The sequence below is a fragment of the Oryctolagus cuniculus genome, chromosome 1 (genome assembly GCF_051225735.1).
Source record: "Oryctolagus cuniculus isolate XC-2025 breed Fujian yellow rabbit chromosome 1, ASM5122573v1, whole genome shotgun sequence".
NCBI classification, from domain to species: Eukaryota; Metazoa; Chordata; class Mammalia; order Lagomorpha; family Leporidae; genus Oryctolagus; species Oryctolagus cuniculus.
This window is the reverse complement of record NC_142867.1, coordinates 5,429,537-5,449,433: the sequence shown is the minus strand read 5'-3', so window position 1 is coordinate 5,449,433 and position 19,897 is coordinate 5,429,537. Positions and strand designations below refer to the sequence as shown.

The 19,897-nt window shown below is 63.8% G+C and overlaps 1 protein-coding gene across 1 annotated transcript; it reads right to left on the bottom strand.

Moving 5' to 3' along the window:
• Positions 1 to 13,912: 13,912 nt before the first annotated feature.
• CD248 (CD248 molecule) lies at positions 13,913 to 16,506 on the bottom strand. Its single transcript, XM_008253749.5, has one exon. The coding sequence runs from the start codon at positions 16,464 to 16,466 to the stop codon at positions 14,184 to 14,186; it is 2,283 nt and encodes a 760-aa protein (XP_008251971.4). The 5' UTR covers positions 16,467 to 16,506; the 3' UTR covers positions 13,913 to 14,183.
• Positions 16,507 to 19,897: the final 3,391 nt, after the last annotated feature.

Below are 19,897 nucleotides of genomic sequence, written 5' to 3'. Positions count from 1 at the left end.
GGACGATGCCCTTGCTCCTGCCACCAGTGGGGCCTGGCCCTCACCCGGGGAGGAGAGAGGGGTCCCTCCCCTTCCCACGGGGGCTTCCGCGCCCTCCCAGGGGTCGGCTGGGGAGGAGGCAGAGACGCTGCAGACTAAATAAAGGTGTGAAACGGAAGCTCTTCTCCCATCATTCCTGTGCGTGTGCGTGCGTGTGCGTGTGCGTGTGTGTAAGGGAGGGCGGGGCAGGGCCGCCCCTGCGACACCATGGGCTTCGTCATCCCCGGGAGCGAAAGGTGAGCAAGGTGGACCCTCCCTGCCCAGCCGTGGCCTGCAGCTGCTTCCGCTGGACTCGCCGCGGGTCCCTTGCAGGGGCGCGTCCTCTCCCATCCGCCCTGCAGCTGGGTGGCCTGGGGCCCAAGGTCAGCTCCTCAACAGCTGTTGATGGGACAGGTCGGGCTGGGTGCAGAGCCAGGAGCAGCCAGGCCCAGGCCCGGGCGGGCTGGCGTGGGCTCCGGACAAGGAGCACGAGAGGCGGAGAGGGGGGCCTCACTGAGGGGGCCTGGAAGAGGTGCTGCCCTGTGTGCAGGCAGGCGGGGCTCCGGGCTGAGGGGCAGAGGCGGGGTCCCAGCCCGTGGGTGGCCCCCGAGCCCCGGCGTGGAGCGCCCACTCACGCAAGGACAAGATGCGGCCAGGACTATGGTGGGCTTAGATGGGTGCTGAGAATGGGCGGGACTTCCCCTGCGGGCCACGCGTGGTCCAGGCGGTGGCTGATCGGAGGCGGGAAGCTGAGCGGGATGGAGGCGGGGGCGGGGGGGGGGGAGCCGGCTGAGGCCTGCAAGCCCATCTCTCAGTGAATTCGTTTTATTTGAAAGGCAGAGAGACAGACTGACTTCCCCATCTGTGGTTCCCTTCTCGGATGCCCACGATGGCCAGGCCTGGGCCAGGCAGGCAAAGCCGGGTCTCCCGCGTGGGAGGAGGGACCCAAGGACTTGGGCCGTCACCTGCTGTCTCCCAGGGTGTGTATCTGCGGGCAGCTGGGGTTGGGTGCAGCCCAGGCTTGGACCCAGGTGCGCCGACGGGGGAGGTGTGTGTCCCAGGTAGCGTCGTGGCTGCGTGCCGAATGTCCACGCTCTGATGCATCTGCGACCCGGAGCCAGGGACGCTGGTTACCAGGGAAGTGAGGACGCCTGAGCCGCACGCTAGGATCGTTAGCAGAAGTCCAGGGAGTTCTCTCAGTGACTTCTTCACACAGCAGCAACCCCATGGAAAGCCGTAGGCGCCAGACACCATGCAGGCTGCGCCGGGTGGGGAGGCCAGCGTGCTGCTTCCAGCTCCTCCCCTGGGGAATCCGTTCAGTCTGCTCTGACGCTGTAGCCACCAGCTACCCACTGGCTGCCGCCCTTTCTCGCCTCTCTCTCTCTCACTAACAGGCGGAAGGCAACATTGCCAACCCCTTGTTCATAAGGCGCGACTGACTCAATTCTAGTCGTGACCTGTAAACAATGGTGTTGGGAGGGATCTCCAGCAAGGCTCCCTGCATAGAAGCAGTACTGGTGAAGGCCATTTTTGTCCCATTTGCTGCATTCTGCATCCCACCTGGACTGCAGATGTGATAGCTGGAACTCCGGCAGCCATCTTGGCTCAGAAAGTGACCTTGAACATGATAGCCACTGGAGAGGTGGTGATCATTGTGTTTTCTCCTTGCTTCTGGGGGTCAAGAATGCAGCCAGTGCTCCTTGGGGTAGATCTTCTCTGCCGCATGGTGCTGGGAGCCTCCGCTAGAAGACAGGACCCCGTGGCTCCCCGGGGCTGTTGGCTGGGACAACACAAGGCCTCTCCGTGGGGCCGGGTTCCAAAGACAGGCGCCCCAAAAGGCTGGGAGCAGTGCTGACCTATGCGATTTCTGCTTGGAAGTGCAGCATGGTTCCTGCCCTGCGCCGGGGTCAAAGCCGTCATGGAGGTCTGCTCGGGTTTGGGGGTTGGACCAGACCAGACCGTAAGACCCCGCCTCTCCTGGCAGCCGGGTCGGTGTGTGAGGACGGCTGGGGGATGGGCCAGTTCTCAGTGGCCCAGTGGACAGCGTTAGGCCCGGCAGTTAAGATGCCGGGGAGACGCCCACGGCCCACACGCAGTGCCTGGGTTCCACACCCAGCTCTGGCTTCCCGCTAACGCAGATCCCGGGAGGCCGCAGTTCTGGGTCCTGCTATCCGTGTGGGAGAGCGGCTCGGGTTCCCAGCCCTCGGCTTCGGCCTGGCACGATTATGGCCGCTGTGGGCCTTCGGAGAGTGACCAGTGGATGGAGTGCTCTCTCTTCCCCACCTCTCTCTCTGTGTCTTTCTGCCTTTTTGGCCGGTAAAGCCAACACCTGCAGCGCCGGCATCCCATATGGGCGCTGGTTCGAGTCCCAGCTGCTCCACTTCCGGTCCAGCTCTCTGCGTGGCCTGGGAGGGCGGTGGAAGGTGGCCCGAGTGCTGGGCCTGCACCCGCGTGGAGACCCGGAGGAAGCTCCTGGCTCTGGCCTGGCCATGGCAGCCACTTGGGGAACGAACCAGCGGATGGAAGATCCATCTCTCTCTGTCTCTGTAGCTCTGCCTTTCAAATGGATAAATAAATAAATCTCTAAAAAATAAAAAAAGAAAGCCATCTTCAAAGGTCAGCACGGCCATCCCAGGGTGCAAATGACAGGAGGCGCGGCAGGGCGCTGGCTGGGGGGGGGCGTCGGATGCCGATCCCTGGGGCGCAGGGACGCTCCGGAGTCGCCTGGGGGCCACGTGGTGCCAGGAGCTTTGCGACTCAACAGGTGGACTCTGTTCCGCTCCTCCCACACTTGCTCTGACCACGCCCCGTGGAGGGAGGAGGCGGGCAGCCTCGGGGGCTGGGTCTCAGGAAGCTTTGCCCTGCCCTGCCCTGGGACCCCTGCGCTGGGCAGGCAGCCGCGTCAGATGCTTCCAGAACACGCGGCGGACCCCGCCCCCAGCGCCCAGCCCCGGCTGAGCCGCAGGTGGCCGAGTGACCCGACCCGGACAGGCGGCTTCCGGAGTGGGGAGGAGTGCGAGGTCCGTGTTGGTTTCCGCTCCCAGATCTCAGGGTGGTTTCTGGTATGCAGTTCCCTGCTGGCTGGTACGAGGGCCTGGCCCCTCTGCCACACCTGGGGGAGGCGCCGGGCCTGCACGAGGGCAGAGAAGGGGCCCGGGAACCCCAGTGTCTGCGGGGCAGGTCCCGCCTTCGGGTCTCCTGGCCCCTGTGTGCGCATTCAGGCTGTCCCATCCTCACCATCCGTGGGGGAGCTAGTGCCTGAGGGAGGGCCAGCCTTGCTCCCCATCCCAGAGGCCTCTGCTCCCAGCAGGAGCCCGAGTCGGTCTGCACACCAGCATGGCCAAAACCAACCTCCAGTGTCCGCCCCCAGCCCCGCCCCGCCCTCCGCCTCCCAGCCTGGCCAGTGGGGCCGCCAGGGACCCGGCTGCTCGTGCCGGACGCCTGCGTGACCATCCCCTCCTTCACCTGATTATGTAAATGGCAAAACCACGAAAGTTGAGAGGTTGGGGCATGGACCCCGCTGTCCTCAGCACCCAGGCCGCGGCCATCAGCACCCAGGGCACTCTGCTTCGTCTGCACACAGCACCGCTTCTCCCAGCTGCAGCTGCGTTATTTTAAAGAAGGTCTAGGAGTTGTTGCATCGCACCCATGAACACTCCTGCACCCCTCAAGAGAGGCTACCCACAATGCACTGCTCTAAACTGCCACCCCCAGCGCCTCTCCCTCCCGGGCAGCCAGAGCTCTGAGGGCTCCTTGCATCTCACTCACCGTGTGTTTCCTCCCCGCTCTGTAAGCCACGGCTGTCTTTCCTGGTGGATGCCGGAGCTTCCCTCTTATCTGGGTCTTCTATCAGGGTAAGAGCCGTTGTAGAAGAAGGCCACAGAAGCAGACCCCCGAGTGCGATGGATGTCACAGCGCCACTCCGGGGGGTGGCCCCGGGCGAGTCACTCATCCCTGTCTTCCTCCTTCTTTCTTGTAATATTTTTTTAAGATTTATTCATGGCCGGCGCCATGGCTCACTAGGCTAATCCTCCGCCTTGTGGCGCCGGCACCCCGGGTTCTAGTACTGGTCGGGGCGCTGGATTCTGTCCCGGTTGCCCCTCTTCCAGTCCAGCTCTCTGCTGTGGCCCGGGAGTGCAGTGCAGGATGGCCCAAGTGCTTGGGCCCTGCACCCCATGGGAGACCAGGAGGAAGCACCTGGCTCCTGCCATCGGATCAGCGCGGTGCGCCAGCAGTGGTGGCCATTGGAGGGTGAACCAACGGAAGGAAGACCTTTCTCTCTGTCTCTCTCTCTCACTGTGTAACTCTGCCTGTCCAAAAAAAAAAAAAAAAAAAAAAAAAAAAAGATTTATTTGTTTATTTGAAAGGCAGAGCTACAGAGAGACGAAGAGACGGGGTGGGAAGTCTTCCATCCGCTGGTTCTCTCCCCAAATGACCGCAACGGCCAGAGCGGGGCCGATGCAGAGCCAGGAGCCAGGAGCTTCCTCCGGGTCTCCCACGCGGGTGCAGGGGCACAAGGACTCGGGCCAGCTTCTACTGATTCCCCAGGCCACAGCAGAGAGCTGGATCGGAAGGGGAGCAGCTGGGACTTGAACTGGCGGCCATGTGGGATGCCGGCACTGCAGGCCGCGGCTTTACCTGGCAGGCCACAGCGCCAGCCCTGCCTCCCTCTTTCTTCTCATCTCCCAAACAGAGCAGACTGCTTTCCTGAGAGGCCGTCGCGGGACCCGGCGAGCCACCCTTCCTCCTCGCCCGTGCCGTTACCATCAGTAACGATGTTATCAGCGCGGCCGCAGCTCGGCGTTCCCGCTCCAAACGCTCAGGACAAAGGCGGTCCAGAGTTCGGATCTTTCTTTTTGGATCCAGGAATATTTGAACCTGCATAATGAGAGATCTTGGGGCGGAGAGCCAAGTCGAAGCCCAGGGTTCATTGATATTTCTTTTTCTCTCTCTCTTTTTTTTTTTTTTTTTTTGACAGGCAGAGTTAGAGAGAGAGACAGAGAGAAAGGTCTTCTTTCCGTTGGTTCACCCCCCAAATGGCCACCATGGCCAGCATGCTGTGCTGATCCGAAGCCAGGAGCCAGGTGCTTCTCCTGGTCTCCCATGGGGTACAGGGCCCAAGCACTTGGGCCATCCTCTACTGCACTCCCGGGCCACAGCAGAGAGCTGGCCTGGAAGAGGAGCAACCAGGACAGAATCCGGTGCCCCAACCGGGACTAGAACCCGGGGTGCCGGCCCTGCAGGCAGAGGATTAGCCTAGTGAGCCGCGGCGCCGGCCTATTGCTATTTCAAATGCAGTCCGTGTTAATACAGTCCACGTTTTGACCACAACCGGCCACACGAGTGCAGGTGCGGGATCTTCTGCTGTGGCATCATGGTGGTGCTGCAAGTCATTCCAATTTCGCAGCTTTTCAGATGTGGAGGCCTGTAATTGCAAACGGGCACTCCGACTCCGCACACGCACACGCACACACGCACACATACATGCACACACATACACACACTTGCACACTTCCCAGCAGCCAGACAGAGCCTGGCCGGCACTAGACACCGGGGAATGGGTGCGAAGCGAGTGATCCCGGGCGCCTGCCAGCCCGCCCAGCAGCCTGGGGTTGGCTGAGTCCCATAGGCTGACTACCAGAGCTGCTTACTCCCCGCCCCGGGGGCAGCCAAGGGAGCCGCCATCCCGCAGAACATGGAGTCTCGCGTGTGCTCCTTGGGTCCAGGCCCTGGGCGGTCGGAACCCCAGGACTTGGCCCACTGGCAGGCCCCTACATCTCCCGTGAATTTCATCCCTCCTTCTACGTCACAGCCACTCCCTTCCGTCCTCCGAGCGCACCCGTCGACGTCACCACCAAGAGGCCTGGGGTGCACTGGGAAGGGGCAAGGAGGGTGGACATCAGGGTGGACAAAACCTGGACATGTCTGGGGCTGGCGCTGTGGGGGAGCGGGGTACGCTGCCTCTTGCAATGCCTGCAGCCCATGTCCGAGTGCCGGTTCGAGTCCCGGCTGTCCCACTTCCAATCCAGCTCCCTGCTCATACACTGGGAAGCCAGCAGAAGATGGCCCGAGTGCTTTGGCCTCCGCCACCCACATGGGAGACCCAGAAGAAGCGCCAGGCTCCTGGCTTCGGCCTGGCCCAGCCCCAGCTGTTGCAGCCGTTTGTGGAGTGAACCAGCAGTGGAAATTATCTCTTTCTCTCTCTCTGATGCTTTTGCCTTTCAAATACATATATCTTACATTCTTTTAAAGATTTGTTTATTTATTTGAAAGACAAAGTTACACAGAGAGAGAGAGGGAGGAGTGGTGGGAGAATCTGCTTCACTCCCCAATGGCCGCAATGGCCAGGGCTGGGCCAAGCCGAAGCCAGGAGCCAGGAGCTTCTTCTGCGTCTCCCACATGGGTGTGGATGTCAGGTCCAAGCCCTCGGGCCGTCTTCCGCTGCTTTCCCGGGTGCATTAGCAGGGAGCTGGGTCAGAATGCAGCGGCTGGGACTCGAACCGGGGCCCACATGATGCTGGTGCTGCAGGAGGCAGCTTAACCCACACTACAGCACAAGCCCTGTAAATAAACCTCTAAAAAAAGAGGACTTGGACAGCCCTGAGGAGTGGGGAAGGTGTGTGCTGCCTTTGCCAGACGTAAGCAAAAACCCCCGGAACTCAGATTCAACAGGAACCCAGAGGAGCCCAAAGTGCGAACCAGAGACCCAGGGCCAGCACTGCAGCTCCCCAGGAGCTCAGCCCAGACCAAGGGCAGCTGCTTGCCAGTGGCTCCAAAAAACCCGTCTGCCTTCTCTCTGCCTGCTTTCTCGAACACCTTAGTCAAGGAAACTGACCAAAATTACAGTAGTGACCTTCTGGGGCCAGCGCTGTGGCATAGCGGGTTAAAGCCCCGTTCTGCAGTGCCAGCATCCCATGTGGGCGCCGGTTCGAGTCCCGTCTGCTCCATTTCTGATCCAGCTCTCTGCTACGGCCTGGGAGAGCAGTAGAAGATGGCCCAAGTCCTTGGGTCCCTGCACCCACATGGGAGACCCAGAAGAAGCTCCTGGCTCCTGGCTTCAAACCAGCGCAGCTCCGGCCATTGCGGCCATCTGGGGAGTGAACCAGCGGATGGAAGACCTCTCTGCTTCTCTGTAACTCTGCCTTTCAAATAAATAAATATTTTTTAAAAATGGTGACCTTCTTCAGTAGAACAGCTGCCATTTATGCGTTATAAAGGTATTGTAGAAAGGGGCCCGGCGCTGTGGCTCACTTGGTTAATCCTCTGCCTGTGGTGCCGGCATCACATATGGGCACCGGGTTCTAGTCCCGGTTGCTCTTCTTCCTGTCAAGCTCTCTGCTGTGGCCCAGGAGGGCAGTGGAGGATGGCCCAGGTGCTTGGGCCCTGCACCCCATGGGAGACCAGGAGGAAGCACCTGGCTCCTGGCTTCAGATTGGCACAGCACCGGCTGTTTGGGGGGTGAACCAATGGAAGGAAGACCTTTTTCTCTCTCTGTCTCACTGTCTATAACTCTACCTGTTAAAAAAAAAAAAAAAAAGCATTGTAGATTAAAACCCCAGGAAGGACGTGGCATAAAAGCCTGCCGGAGGGAGCAGGCGGTGCCGCTTGGTTAAGACGCTCACTGCTCAGTGCTTGGTCACTGCTTGGCCGAGTGCTGGGCTGAGCCCCAGGGCCCGGTCCCGACTCCACCTTCCTGCTAACTCAGACCCTGGGGGGCAGTGGTGATGGCTCAAGCAGCTGGGTCCCTGCCATCCTTTGGGGGACCCGGCTTGTGTTCCCCGCCCCGGCTCTGGCCCCGGGTTAAGCCTCAGCCATGGTGGGCGTCTGAGAAGTGAACCACTGGGTGAGAGCTGCCCTCCCGTGTTTGGTACGTTTAAGACAATAAAGGCATAAAACCTAAATATTTTCATAAAGAAAATAGGAACGTTTTCATAAAGGAAATTTGAGGCTCAGTCTGAAAAAACTTATGAATGGATGCAGTTGTGAATTGCGTACAAGAGGCAAACGTTCTGGAATCCGCCTGGGGCGGGTTCCGTGCTGGGCAGATACTACACAAACGTGGTGGCGGCGGTGACACTGTCCTGGCCGTGTGAGCTCCCAGAAGAAGCAGGCCCTCCCCACCCCCCGCTGCCAGCGTTCAGGAGAGGTTGTTAGGCAGCACACAAGCGCCACGGACTTCCGGCCGCGTGGACGTCCACGAAGCGGGGGTAGCAGCACGCCTTGTCCACGCCTTGTCCACGTGGTCTGGGTTGGGGTTTGAACGTGTGCCCCGGAGTTCATGTCCAGACTCGTCTGCTGATGGTGTTTGGGCTGGGTCCTTTGAGAGGTCATTAGGGTTAGTTGTGGTCGTGGGGGGGGGTGGCACAATGAGATTGGTGGCTTCATAAGGCACCGCAAGAAGACCCCTGCCAGGCACTGGCACCTTGATACAGCACTTCCCAGCCTCCATAACTGTGCACTGAACAAACGCCTACTGTAGGGCTGGCGCCGCAGCTCACTAGGCTAATCCTCCACCTGCAGCGCCAGCACACCGGGTTCTAATCCCGGTCGGGGCGCCGGATTCTGTCCCGGTTGCCCCTCTTCCAGGCCAGCTCTCTGCTATGGCCCAGGAGTGCAGTGGAGGATGGCCCAAGTGCTTGGGCCCTGCACCCCATGGGAGACCAGGAAAAGCACCTGGCTCCTGGCTCCTGCCTTCGGATCAGCGCGGTGCGCCAGCCGCAGCGGCCATTGAGGGGTGAACCAATGGAAGGAAGACCTTTTTCTCTGTCTCTCTCTGTCTCTCTCTAACTCTGCCTGTAGCAAAAAAAAAAAAAAAAAAAAAAGCCTACTGTTTAGAAACGACCCAGTCTGTGGTAGCAGGAACAGACTAGGGCCCTAGACAATCTACTCTGTACTCTGCTGACCAAACTGGGCCATGGGCTGGCCAAGGGCGGGCAGCGTCAGGACGCCCACGCCCGAGGCGACAGCTCTGGGTGCTCCTGGGCACATGCAGCAGTGTCCTCAGCCTGGAGCCCCGGGCTTGGGTGTCCAGCGGCTTTTTTTTTTTTTTTTTTACAGGCAGAGTTAGACAGTGAGAGAGAAAGAGAGAGAGAGAGAGAGAGAGAGAGAGAGAGAGAAAGGGCTTCCTTCCGTTGGTTCACCCCCCAAATGGCCGCTATGGCCGGCGCTGCGCCGATCCGAAGCCAGGAGCCAGGTGCTTCTCCTGGTTTCCCATGCGGGTGCAGGGCCCAAGCACTTGGGCTGTCCTCCACTGCCTTCCCGGGCCACAGCAGAGAGCTGGACTGAAAGAGGGGCAACCGGGACAGAATCCGGCGCCCCGACCGGGACTAGAACCTGGTGTGCCGGCGCCGCAAGGCGGAGGATTAACCAAGTGAGCCGCGGCGCTGGCCCCAGCGGCTTTCTTGAGCCGTCCACTAGATGACCGCCAAACACTGCAGGTCAGCCAACCCCAGCCGTGTCAGCCTGCTCTGTTGCGACGGTGGAAGTTTATGACAGGGTCTTATGGAACTTTGTGTCATGGTGGAAAGCAGAGGGCGAGCAGGTATGGGGGAAGAGGGAGAGCACGGGGCCACCCTGCTCTGTTGGCGGAGGACCCAGTGCTGGGAGAGTGAGCCTCACCCTCCAAATCCACTCGGGGTGCTCCCCCCAGGCCCAGACACCTCCCACTCAGCCCCATGTCGGAGTTCAACTTCAGTGAGCTTTGCCAGGGCTCAACCACATGGAGAAGACACCACTGGCCCATCACCTGCTCCCAAGGCGGCGCCTCCGGCGTCTCTGTCCTGGAGAATGGCCCCGAGACGAGCCAGACCCCGGCAGCTGCCATCGGCTCCCTCCCGCCTCTCCGCCAGCGGCTGGGCGTCCCGGGTCACGCCTGTCCATCAGCCACCTCTCAGCCTCCCCAGCGTCCCCCACTCCATTCCAGCCCGGCCCCAGCCTGCTTCAGGTCACATCTTCCCGTGCCCGGGTCCCCGGTCCCCAGGGGAGTCTCTGATGCCGAGCAGGGGCTTGGAGGCCCCTGTGGCCCCTGGGGTGCAGCAGTTAAGGCGGCCGCCTGTGGCGCTGGCATCCCACATGGGCTCTGGTTCAAGCCCTGGCTGTTCCATGTCTGCTCCAGCTGATGCAGCTGGGAAAGCAGCAGATGGCCCAAGCTGCACCCGCGCGGGAGACCTGGACGAAGCCCCTGGCTCCTGGCTTTGGCCTGACCCAGCCCTGGCTGTTGTGGCCATCTGGGGAGTGAACCAGTGGACGGAAGACCTCTCTCCAAAACTCTGCCTCTCAAATAAATGAATACACCTCGAGAGGAAAAAAGATAGCCTGCTACTTCATGACTTGGAAAAGGTAGTGGAAATGCACATTATGAAAAAAATGCATGGATTTAAAACTTTTTTTGCACCAAAATAAATTTATCTTTTAATTCCATTTTCCATGAACTTTCTGAAGTCGGCTCATATACCCAGCTGGTCTTTTTTTTTTTTTTTTTTTAAGATTTGTTTATTTATTTGAAAGGCAGAGTTACAGAGAGAGAAGAGATTCTTGAATTCACTGATTCATTCCCTAAATGGCCACACAATGGCCAGGGCTGGGCCAGGCCAAAACCAGGAGCCCAGGGCTCCATCCAGGTCTCCCACGTGGGTGCTTAGGGCTGTGGGGTGCAGTCTTGCATGAGCTGGAGAGCCAACCCACTTCAGAGTGTTAAGGAAAAACCTCCCAGACGGGTGAGGGGCTTCCCGGTTCCGTGAGGCTGCCTCTCATCTGGGCACATCACCAGGACCCCAGGGTCAGCAGCCCAAACCACAGTGGACCGGCCCTGGCTGCAGGCCTGGGCGCCCTCCCCAGTGGCATCGGCCGCCCCCGGAGGCGGGCACTTTCTGGCCTGCGTGGCCCGAGCCTGCTGTAGGGGTGAGGATCCAGGGACAGGCCTGGGTTCACCCCTCCGCTTTCTGGGCCGGGCACTAGGGCAGGGGCTTTCCCTCTGGAGACCGTGTCCGTCCACAGGGATGTCTTGGATCCGAGCTGGGTGAAGACTGAGCAGGGCTGCGCGTGGATGTGCTTCGGGCGGCCGCTCTTACTTTCCTCCTGACTTAGTGCAGCACCCCGCTCCTCGCTGGGGCGGGGAGGGCACCGGGGGTGGAGCTTTGCCTGCAAAGAATCCCACTCCCCAGCACGGAGTGGGCTAGCAGGGGCCGGGGGCGAGGCCGGCAGCTGAGCTCCATCCCAGGTCTATGGCGGGGAGCAGGCACCCGGCGCACCGCGTGGGGCCTTGGTTCCCAGCTTTCTTAAGGGCTCCCAGTCCGACCCAGTGACGCAAGCAAAACCTCTCACCGAGCCTGGAGCAAACCTCCCTGGGGCCCGGCCAGCTGGGCGTGAGCCCCCATCAATCGCCCCCCCCCCCGAACTAACACTCCGGCTCCCAGCCCCAGCTTCTGCGCCCAAGCCCCCCGCAGGGAAAGTGCCCACGCTCTGGCTGCGCCTGCTGGGGAGAGGGGCAGCTGAGCTCAGGGGTGGGCTTTCCCCTGGGAACGGGACAGCAGGAGTCCCAGCAGCCGCTCGAGAGCAAGGCCGGGGGAAGCCCCCTTGGGGCAGCCGAGGGTGCGTGCGCGGAATCTGCCGGTGGACCTCTCGGCGGACACTGATAAACCAAAGATCAGCGAGCAGTTAGTGTGCGTGCGGACAGCGGCCGGACGGGGCCTCCCGGCGGCTGCAAGTCCGCGGTGTCGAAGGCAGGTGTCGCCAAAGGCCCGCTCGCAGACACCACGCGTCTGGCCCTGCGCGCTGTCCCGGGCCGCGTCCAGCAGGAGAACCTGGACAGATGGACCACGGGGAGAGAAAGGACAGGCTCGCGAGCACCCCGGCCAGGGCCCGCACGCTGAAGGCGGTGAGCGACCCAGGCACCGAGCGAGCCGGACTCGCGTCCCCTGGGGGCGGAGCCTACTCGTGGGCGGGGCTATGCAAACCAGGGGCGGAGCCTGACGGCGAGGTTGCTCGCAGAGTCCCGAGAGTGGGACGCTTTGGGGGCGGGACTTAGGGCCCGTCGGGGGCGGGGCTTGAGGCCTTCCTAAGGGGCGGGGCTAGAGGGAACTTGACACCGCCCCTGGGGGGCGGAGTCTGCAGCTGTCCCGGAGTTGATATCTAAGGAATTCCCTGCAGAGCCTGGGGCAGCGTGAAGGGGCGGGAGTCGCAGTTCTTTGGAGAATGTGTAAACTCTGGGTGGAGTTCATACCTCGGGAAGTCGATGCTCAAGCGGTCGGTGCCAGCCGAGGGGGCGGGGCATATGGTCTCGGGGCGGGGCCAGGGCGGGGCTGGCGGAAGGGGCGGGGCAGTCGCCCTGCGGGAATCTGAGCTGGCAGGGGGCGGGGCTGCAGCTTCGGGGGGCGGGGCCTCTAGAGGGCTCCCGAGGGTCTCCAGCGGTGGGCGCGCACAGATCACAGCTCCGAGGGGCGGGGCCGATAGCGCAGGAGTCCGCGCGGGCCGGGGCTGCGCCATGAGAAGGCGGGGCCTGACGGTCCGTGGGCGGAGCCCGAGGGCGGCTCCGGGCCTGGGCGGGGGCTCTGGCCTGGGAGGCCGTCTGTTTAGGCCCGCACGCAGCTCCGCATCTGGTGCTCATTACTGGATGACAAAGAGCCGGCTCTGGGCCCCCTTCCCCACTCCCCACCTCCCTCCGACTGCAGCTCATTTAACCCCTTCCTGCCCTCGCGGCGCTCCAGGTCCCCTTACCGGGGTCCCGGGATTCAGTTCCTGGCTCCCACGGAGACCCTGTCACGCCCCGTTCCGTGCCCGCACCTCCTTCCCAGCCCCAGGAGCCCGTGCCGCCCCGCGATCCCCACTCCCGCCCAGCAAGCCTCCCCGGCAGCGTCCGCGAGGTTAAAAGCCGGCCCGTCTGGTTTGGGTTAGAGGAACGTGAGAGCAGGGCACGGGGGCGGTGCGTGGCATTCCCTCCGCCCCCTCCAGGACCCCCGCGTTCCTCTCCAGCTCCGGGCCCACCGCTCCCGGCCGCCGGAGGCCCAGGCCAACCTTCCTGTCCGGACCCCCACCCGATCCCTGGGCCAGGGGGTGACATAGAGGAGGGGGAGCTGGGCCAGCCCTCCTTGCCTGTCCGGGTGGTCGAGGCGGCTCTGCCCCATCCTAATTAGAGGCCCAGAGACGCTGCAACCAAAAAATTACAGTGGCGGTGGCAAGTGGCGCCTGCCCGGCCTGGGTCCCATCGGCTGCCCCCAGAGGCAGTGGGCCCAGGACTAAGGGAGGTAACCGCCCCCCCCCCCAGGCTGTGACCTTTCCCACCGGAGTCCTCTGGTTCCTGGAACCCCCTCACCAGCCCTGCCTAGGGGCTGTGGAGCTGCCTGCGGCCCCACAGGGAAGCCTGGCTCCTGAGGTTGCCCGGGGACTCGGCTGCCTGCTCCCCCAGGCCCAGCCTTCTGCTCCCCAGAGCAAGGGCAGGAGGACCTCCCAGGGCAGTGAGGACCCTGGGGGAGGCAGCCCCTCTGGGTCCCCTGACCCCAGCCCCCGAGGGTGCACAGGGAAGAACCTGGAGGAGGTTAGGAGACCCACCAGACGGTGCCCTTCCCCCCACCGAAAACCCAGCCCGAGCCTACCTTTGACCCGGCACCCCAGTGTGGCTCAGGTTCAGCAGAGGCCCGCATTCCGGGCGCCTCCGCGGCCCCATCTCCTCGGAGTTTTGGTGGGAAGAGGCATGAATGTGGAGTTCAGAGCCCTGGGCCGCGTGCGGCCCCGCCAAGGCCCTGCCTTCTCCCGGCTCTTCCCCGACAGCCAGGGAAGCGAAATGTCCTCCTGCTGTCTTCCCTTCCCCTTGGGGGCCCAGACGGGCTGAAGGAGGAGCCCCTTCGTCTCTCTGAGCCCTCCCAGGCCCTCCCCTCAGCCGCCAACGGGGGTCAGGAGATTTTGGGTGAGGTTGGCACCCCATTTATTGGAGAAGACCCCAGCACCCACCCACTGAGGTCCTGGGGGGGCCTTGGCGTGTCTTTCTGTCCTGAGTGCTGGGCCGGGGAGCAGAGTTCCCGAGAGCCAAGTTTGGCTGAGAGGAGCCTGGCTGGGCCCGGGGAGCAGGAAGCCCTGTGTCCAGGCGGGAGCTCCCGTGGGTCCCTGGTGCAGCCCCAGCCATGTGTCCAGCTTGGCCCCGTCCCCCTACCCCGCAGGGGGCGCTCTGCCCGTCACACGCTGGTTCTGCAGGTCTGTACCCCTGGGAGGCTGCCCCGGGGGGGCGCGGGTTCCGTTGGGCCCTTGCTCCCAGCGTGGGTGACCCAGCGATAGCAGTCGGTGACACGCTTGTTGGGCGCGTGGGGGCCACAGCGAGTGCAGTACACGATGCCCAGTGCAAGGAGGACCACCAAGAAGACACACGTCGGCACCAGGAGGGCCACCAACAGCCACCGGTCATCTCTCTGGTGCTGGCCCACCAGCCCGGCCTCCAGTAGGGCTGTTGGGGCTGCAGTGGGACTAGGGCCGCCTCCCTTGGGGACTTGGGGGGCTCTGGGATGGGGCTGCGTAGGGCTGATGGGTGAGGTCTGGTTAGCGGGGCTGTGAGGGGGCAGGGTGGTGGAGAGGGCTGGGGGCTGGGTGGCACCAGGCACAGGGACCGGATGGTTGGGGGCCCCAGGGGACCTGGGGATGAGGGGCAGGGAGGACTGGGCGGTGGGACTGGTGGGGAGCTGGGTGGCCTGGGGCCTGAGGACTGGGACGTCTGGGATCAGAGGGGGTTGATGGGCACCAGGGGAGGTGACCCGGGGGGCGGGATTAGCGGGCACTCGGGGCAGGTGAGTGGTGGTGTGAGTGTCTGGAAACACAGGGGCTTGGTGGGCAGGGGGGAGTTTGGGGGATCTGGCTGAGACGAGGGGGGGCCGGGGGGCAGGGGGCTGTGCTGAGTGCGTGATGGCGATAACCGGGGGCTGGTGGGCGGGGGGCAGGTCTGGAGAGTCGGCTGAGATCACAGGGGTCTGCTGGGGAGGGGGCACAGGGGGCTGACGGGCAGGGCTCGAGGGTGGGTGTGTGGCCGAGATAGGTGGGGGCCGGCGGGCGGAAGGTAGTGTGGGGCGTATGACAGAGACCCCCCCGGGCCGGGTGACAGAGAGCACTGCGGAGTGGTAGGGGGCCCTGGGGGCACTGAGCGGGGGGGGCCAGGTGGGCTCCGGGTAGTGCCTCGGTGGCCCGCCGTCCTCCGAGAAGCCGGGCCCGTAGGCCAGGCCAAAGTCGGGCAGCTGCGTCGCCTCCATCCACAGCAACCCGGGCCCCTCCGTCCAGGTGCTGTCGAAGCCCTCCCAGGCCTCCTCGTCCTCGTCCTCCTCCTCGTCCTCCTCCTCCTCCTCCTCCTCCCCGTCCTCCAGCAGCTCGTCTTCCAGGTCTTGGGAATTCCGGGCGCCCATGGCCCCCGCGGGGCTGCAGCTGATACCGTCCGCCTCCAGCTCATGACCCTCGCTGCAATAGCACTCGAAGCCACCGACGTAGTTGACGCACATCTGCTGGCACACCCCGGCGATCTGGCACTCGTCCGTGTCCACGCAGCGGTGCGGCTCGTCCTCGGCCGGCCGGAAGCCCAGGCGACAGTGGCAGCTGTAGCCCTGTGGCCCCCCGGGCTCACACTGCTGCTCGCACGGCGCCTGGGCACAGGGGTCCTCGCAGCTGTGCCCGTCCGCCGCCAGCTGGAAGCCCTCGGAGCAGCGGCAGGACACGCGGCCGTCCTCCTCCTCCACACACTCGTGCTCGCAGCCCCCGTTGGCCGGGCCGCAGCCCGACCCTGGGCACAGGGGCCCGGCCTGGGACCAGCCCACACCACCGCCAGGCTGTTTCACACAGAGCAGCGACGCCCCCCTGCCGGCCTGGCACTGCACAGCGGCCACCGAGCCGAAAGGCAGCCACTCCAACTCTGTGGAGACCAGGTGGAAGGGCGTGGTGTAGACGGCAGGGCCGGCCTGGCCCGCCTCGGCTGGCAGTGCCGGGCAGGCGCCCTCAAAGCCAAACTGGCACAGGTAGCCGTCCACGGCCAGCGTGCACGAGCCCTCGAGCCAGCGATGCCCACCGCTCGCCTCCAGGGCCGCGCAGCGCTGCGCCGGGCAGGGCCCTCCCGTGGCCGGCTGAGCCCAGTTGGTGAAGGCCGTGTCCTGGTCTCCCGTGGTCCAGGTGAAGCCGCGCAGTGGGCGCTGTGGCTGGCACTGCCGTGCCGGCCGCTGCAGCCCGATCCACAGCAGCCGGCTGGCCGGGCCGGCGCCCACCAGGCTGTCCACGCGCTGGGCCTCCTCAAGGGTTCGTGGTGTGGCCAGGTCGCCCCCCAGCTCCCGGCAGGCCCGCCAGGCCTCCAGGAAGGTACGGCGGTGTGGGAAGAGCGCGTAGCAGCTGCCCGGGCCGCAGGCAGCGCGGGGCTCAGTGGCCCAGGGGGCCTGGCCCAGCGCGGGCAGCGCGGGCACCGCGGCCGCCCAGGCCAGCAGCAGGCGCAGCAGCATCGCGACGCCCCCCGACTGGCCGGGCCCGGGGCCCGCGGCCGCTCTTGACAGGGGGAGGGACTGCGGCCTCGGGCGGGCGGGGCAGGGGGCGGGCCCGGGCCGGGCTCTGGCCTTGTAAGGAGTGGGCTGGGGCCGCTGCCAGCTCCCTGCTCCCACTCCCCCGGGGCCGCCAGAGCAGGAAGCAGTGGGGTGGGGGTGTCGGGGTGGGGGGCAGAGGAGGGGAGGAGGAGCAACTAAGGGCCGCCCCAGGCCCCACAGGGCTGGGAGTCAGGGAGCGGGCCGGGAACGCCTGCCCGCGGAGGCGGCCCCACCTCGGAAGCCTCGGGCTCAGTCTGGGGCTCAGGGCCGCGGGGTGAGGTGGCTTCCCAGAGCCCAGACCCCGGCGGGGCAAGCAGCCACGGCCCGCGCAGCCCACATCGCGGGCGACTGTCCCCACGTGCCTCGCCGAGCAGCCCTCCTCCCACACCCTGTGTGTCCGTCTGTCTGGCACCGACTGGCCGAGGTGGGCCTTACCAGATGCCCACCTGGACCTGCAGGCCTCCGGGCACACGTTCTGACCTGCTAAGCCCTCGGATGCACACAGAACCCGTGTGGCCTGCAGCTCGGGCTGACACTCACGTAGGGCCGCCTTGATCTGCAGGCAGGCGCTCCTCAACCCCTCACCCACCCTGCCCCCAAGCTCTCGGGCTCCAGCTGGGCCCGCGGTGGGGGCCCGGGAGCCAGGGGAGCCAGGGGCTGCCCTCTCCTCACCCCTGCTCAGCCTGGGGCCCTGGGAACCTGGACTAGAGGGGGAGGCGGAGGCCCCCAAACAGGAAATGCCTCTCTGAGCTCCTGCTGCAGGAGGGCTGGGTGTGTGGGTGAGGGGCCGGGTGGGGGCTGGGCTGCGCTCAGGGTGGGGGTAGGGGGCGGCCGTGAGGGGACTGGTGCAAGGCCATGTTTGGGCAGGGAGCACACAGTGACACACACACGTGTGTGTGACACACGCGTCACGTGTGTGGAAGCTACCCCATCTCCAGGGCCTGCTGCGTGGGCCTGGCCAGGGTCCTCTTCCCGCCCCCTCGCAATGAACACAACACCCAGGCTGGCCCCTGGGGAGCCGCCTGGCAGATGAACTCGCGCACACCCACTGCACCCGCTGCAGACGTTTGAGCTGGGGGTGGGGTGGGGGAGGAGAGGTCTGCCCCGCTGGGCACCGCGCCGGCCAGCCAGCTCCCCACACTGATCTGCTTGCTGTGTGACTTTGGGGAGGTTAATGGCCCTCTCTGGACCACACTGGTTTGCTTCTCCACAGCGTGGGGGAGGGTGGCCCAGACTCTGAGGGCAGCGCGGGAGCGCAGTGAGCTCCGTCTCCCACGGCCGCCTCGCAGTGCCCGGGCTGACCCCCGCACGAGGGCGGACGCCAGGAGAGCAGTCAGTAGGGGGCAGCTCAGCCTTCCCCTGGCTCAGGCCCAGAGCCTTGAGCTCATCCCTGACTCCTCTCTCCCACACCCCTCGGCCAAGCGCTCAGCAAATCTGTTGGCTTCGCTTCCAAAGCGGATCCGGAATCTCGCCACTTCCTGCCACCTTCTGCGCCCCTCACCCGGGCCCGTGCCACTGTCCTCCCCCATCCGAGACCACCCCTCCCCGTGCACGACCCCCAGCCTCTCCCCTGCTCTCTCTCCTGCCCGAGGGATCCCTTTAAACCTACATCAGGCCCGGTGAGCGCTCTGCTCAGAACCCTTTGGGATGGACGGCCCCTCTGGCTCAGAGGACAGGCCACAGTCCTGCCCCAGCGTCCGTCTCCCACCTGCTCCGCCCACCCTTCCTCTTCACTCTGGACTGGAGGCTGAGCCAGTCCTTGACCTTGGCCGGGCCCCGGCCAGAGCAGCCGCCCCACCCGCGGTAGCCACTTGCTCTACTGCTTCACCTCTGCGGCTCTCACCTCTGGGTCAGAAGCCCTGAACCACCCCCTTCCCTGCCGCCCCCCACCCGCTCCCCAGGGTGGGCGGGCTTCCATCTCCTCCACTTCTCCCCTCAGTTCCAACCCGCTCTCCGACTCCTTTTATTTTTAAAGATTTATGTATTTACTTGAAAGGCAGAGTTACAAAGAGGCAATGGCGGAGACAGATGGAGAGAGAGGTCTTCCATCTGCTGGTTCACTCCCCAGATGGCCGCAATGGCCAGAGCTGCGCTGATCCGAAGCCAGGAGCCAGGAGCTTCTTCCAGGTCTCCCATGCAGGTGCAGGGGCCCAAGCACCTGGGCCATCCTCCACTGCTTTCCCAGCAGAGAGCTGGATCGGAACGGAGCAGCCGAGACTTGAACCAGCGGCCATATGGGATGGGGGTTACGCCACAGCGCCAGCCCTCACGGATGTGTCTATTTGCTTACTGATTTCCGGCAGCCGGAAGCCCCCATCCAAACTTTCTCATCCTAGGATTAGTGGTATCCAGGGCTGGGTGATGATGTAAGGACTTCCCTGCATGGAAGGACGTTTGGCCCATCCCTCGCCTCTGCCTGGACGCTGGTGGCGTCCTTCCAGTTGTGACAGTGGCAAACGTCTCCAAGGGCCAGCAGGTTCAGCCGCCGCCTGCGACACCAGCATCCACGTGAGCCCTGGTACCTGGCAGGGGACAGACCACGATCAAAGTTCCAGCTGAACACCTCCCTTCCAGCGCCCTGCTAATGCAAGTGGAAAAGCAGCAGGAGATGGCCCAAATCCCTGGGCCCCTGCCACCCACATGGGAGACCCGGATGGAGCTCCCGGCTCCTGGCTTCCACCTGGTCCAGTCCTGGCTGCTGTGGCCACCTGGGGAGTGAACCAGCATCCAGATGGAAGTTCTGTTTCTCTCTCTGTAACTCTGCCTTTCAAATAAATAAATAAATAAATAAATCTTTCTTTATTTTTATTTGACAGGCAGAATTGGACAGTGAGAGAGAGAGAGACAGAGAGAAAGGTCTTCCTTCCATTGGTTCACTCCCTAAATGGCTGCTACGGCCGGTGCTGTGCTGTTCCGAAGCCAGGAGCCAGGTGCTTCCTCCTGGTCTCCCACGCAGGTGCAGGGGTCCAAGCACCTGGGCCATCCTCCACTGCCCTCCCGGGCCACAGCAGAGAGCTGGACTGGAAGAGGGGCAGCGGGGACTAGAACCCGGCACCCATATGGGATGCTGGTGCTGCAGGCAGAGGATTAACCAAGTGAGCCAAGGCACCGGCCCCAATAAATACATCTTTCTTTTTAAAGACTTATTTTATTTATTTGAAAGACAAAGTTAGAGAGAGGCAGAGGGAGAGAGAGAGGTCTTCTATCCACTGGTTCACTCCCCAGTTGGCCGCAACGGCCGGAGCTGCACCGATCCAAAGCCAGGAGCCAGGAGCTTCTTCCAGGTCTCCCACGTGGGTGCAGGGGCCCAAGCACTTGGGCCATCTTCCACTGCTTTCCTGGGCCACAGCAGA